Consider the following 2,384-nt stretch of genomic DNA (forward strand, 5'->3'; position numbering starts at 1 on the left):
TTGGTCCTCTTTAAAAAAAAAAAGTATTGATTTTAGAGAGAGAGGAAGGGAGAGGGAGAGAGATATAACATGATGAGAGAGAAACAACATTGTTTGGCTTCCTTCTGCACACCCCCTGCTGGGGATTGGGAGCACAACCCAGGCTCTCAGATTGGGAATCCAACCAATGACCTCTTGGTGCATGGATCTATGCTCAAGGACTGAGCCACACTTACTGGGCTACTTGGTCCTCTATTGATAGACTTTGAGACTGTTGGTATTTTTTTTTCAATCATTACAAACATTTAATGTTTTAAGCCTTTTTTGTTCTGCAGTTGGTAGAGGTTTGAAAATGAATGTAAAAAAATATTAAATAGAATTTAATATGTTTAATCTTCCTTTTTTGTAGCATTTTTATTTGAAATTCCAGTTTTTATTCTCTTATACTGTGTCATATTGCCTATTTAGTCAATTTTTTTTAAAAATGAAAAGGAGAATCTTCAGGAAAGAAATGGGATATCAGTTGAACTTAGGATAGGTGGAAGCTGAAGATAGGGATGGTATAAGAAAGTGTAAGAAAAGAATACAGGAAAGTATAAGGAAATATTTCATATAGTAATGAAAGGACTCAGGTAAAATGAACTTTTTAATAAATGTTAGGAAAACCAAGTAGCAATTTTTTAAAAACTTGGATTGGCCTTTTGGCTCTCTGAGCAGCACCATGGCGTTGGGCAAGAACCAGTCTCTTATGAAAGGAGGCAAAAAGGGACTCAAGAATAAAGAGGTTGACCCATTTTCTAAGAAAGATTGTATGATGTGAAAGCACCAGCTATATTCAATATAAGAAATATTGGAGCCCTCGCCAGTTTTTCTCAGTGGTTAGAGCATTCAGAAAAAAGATGATCACACCCTTTATTGCGATACTTGAGACAGAACCTGCAATATCTCCCATGTATGCCTGTATCAAAGACACTGCTTATAGAAAACTATATTGCAGTTTCTAACTATAAATTAATAAGATCAAGCACTTAATAATGCCGTTCTTAATCACAATTACATTTAATTGGGTCGGGGGAATGCATGTCATTGCAGTTGATACCGTCAAGAATCTCTTTAACTTGTACCTCAAAAAACCAGAATGGAACTATCGATGTCCCCACTTCAGATATATGTAGAAAAAACTCTGGCCATTATCAAACCAGATATTGTTGACAAAGAGGAGGAGATACAAGATATTATTATCAGATCTGGATTCACCATTGTTCAGGTAACTTTTGGGGAAATGATTATGTTATTTTCTCTCATTCATCTTTCGTTTTTATGTTTATGTAAATGTGTTGACCTATTTAGATCCATAGTATTTAGCATTAAATTTAGGTTTATTCTTCTAACTATAAAAGTTTCATGAGAGCCGAGGCCGGTTTGGCTCAGTGGATGGAGCGTTGGCCTGCGGACTGAGGGGTCCCGGGTTCGGTTCTGGTCAAGGGCATGTACCTTGGTTGCGGGCACATCCCCAGTGGGGAGTATGCAGGAGGCAGCTGGTCGATGTTTCTCTCTCATCAATGTTCCTGACTCTCTATCTCTCTCTCTTCCTCTCTGCAAAAACTCAATAAAATATATTTTTTTAAAAAAAGTTACATGAGGTAGTTTTAAAGTTTTTTTTCACACTTCAAAATATGTAAAATGAAAAATAAAATTCTTTTACCTCCTCTCCCACTCCAAATCCCAGTCTTCAGAAAGGGGCAACCACTTAACATTTTCTGTTCTTCCAGGATTTTCTATGCATTCACAAGTATCTCTCTCTCATCCCTTAAAATAGGACAATCCCCTTCTCTCTCTCTCTTTTTTTAATGTATTTTATTGATTTTTCACAGAGAGGAAGGGAGAGAGATAGAGAGTCAGAAACATCGATGAGAGAGAAACATCGATCAGCCGCCTCCTGCACATCTCCCAGTGGGGATGTGCCCGCAACCCAGGTACATGCCCCCGACCGGAATCAAACCTGGGACCCTTCAGTCCACAGGCCGACGCTCTATCCACTGAGCCAAACCGGTTTCGGCACAATCCCATTCTCTTGACCACCTTTACAAATCCCTCGAATAGCATTTCAGATTATTACACCTGAATCTAGTTTATTCATCCTAACTTTTGTGTAATATCCCCCTGTGTGGATGAACAACAATTTATTTACTTGGTCCTCTTTAAAAAAAAAAAGTATTGATTTTAGAGAGAGAGGAAGGGAGAGGGAGAGAGATATAACATGATGAGAGAGAAACAACATTGTTTGGCTTCCTTCTGCACACCCCCTGCTGGGGATTGGGAGCACAACCCAGGCTCTCAGATTGGGAATCCAACCAATGACCTCTTGGTGCATGGATCTATGCTCAAGGACTGAGCCACACTTA

General features: G+C 38.8%; 1 protein-coding gene across 2 annotated transcripts in view; it reads left to right on the forward strand.

Annotated features, from left to right (window-relative positions):
- Window positions 1-2,384, forward strand: part of NME5 (NME/NM23 family member 5) — a 19,045-nt gene that overhangs the window by 1,310 nt on the left and 15,351 nt on the right. The window contains exon 2 of one of the 2 annotated variants that reach the window (XM_015569645.1): window positions 1,117-1,246. In XM_015569645.1, the coding sequence (XP_015425131.1) occupies window positions 1,118-1,246 (129 nt within the window). In that variant the 5' untranslated portion in view covers window position 1,117. Of the gene's footprint in view, window positions 1-904; window positions 1,247-2,384 lie in introns of those variants that run through there. The other variant, XM_006772467.2, reaches the window with a different exon arrangement.

The sequence above is a fragment of the Myotis davidii genome, unplaced genomic scaffold (genome assembly GCF_000327345.1).
Source record: "Myotis davidii unplaced genomic scaffold, ASM32734v1 scaffold545, whole genome shotgun sequence".
NCBI lineage: Eukaryota > Metazoa > Chordata > Mammalia > Chiroptera > Vespertilionidae > Myotis > Myotis davidii.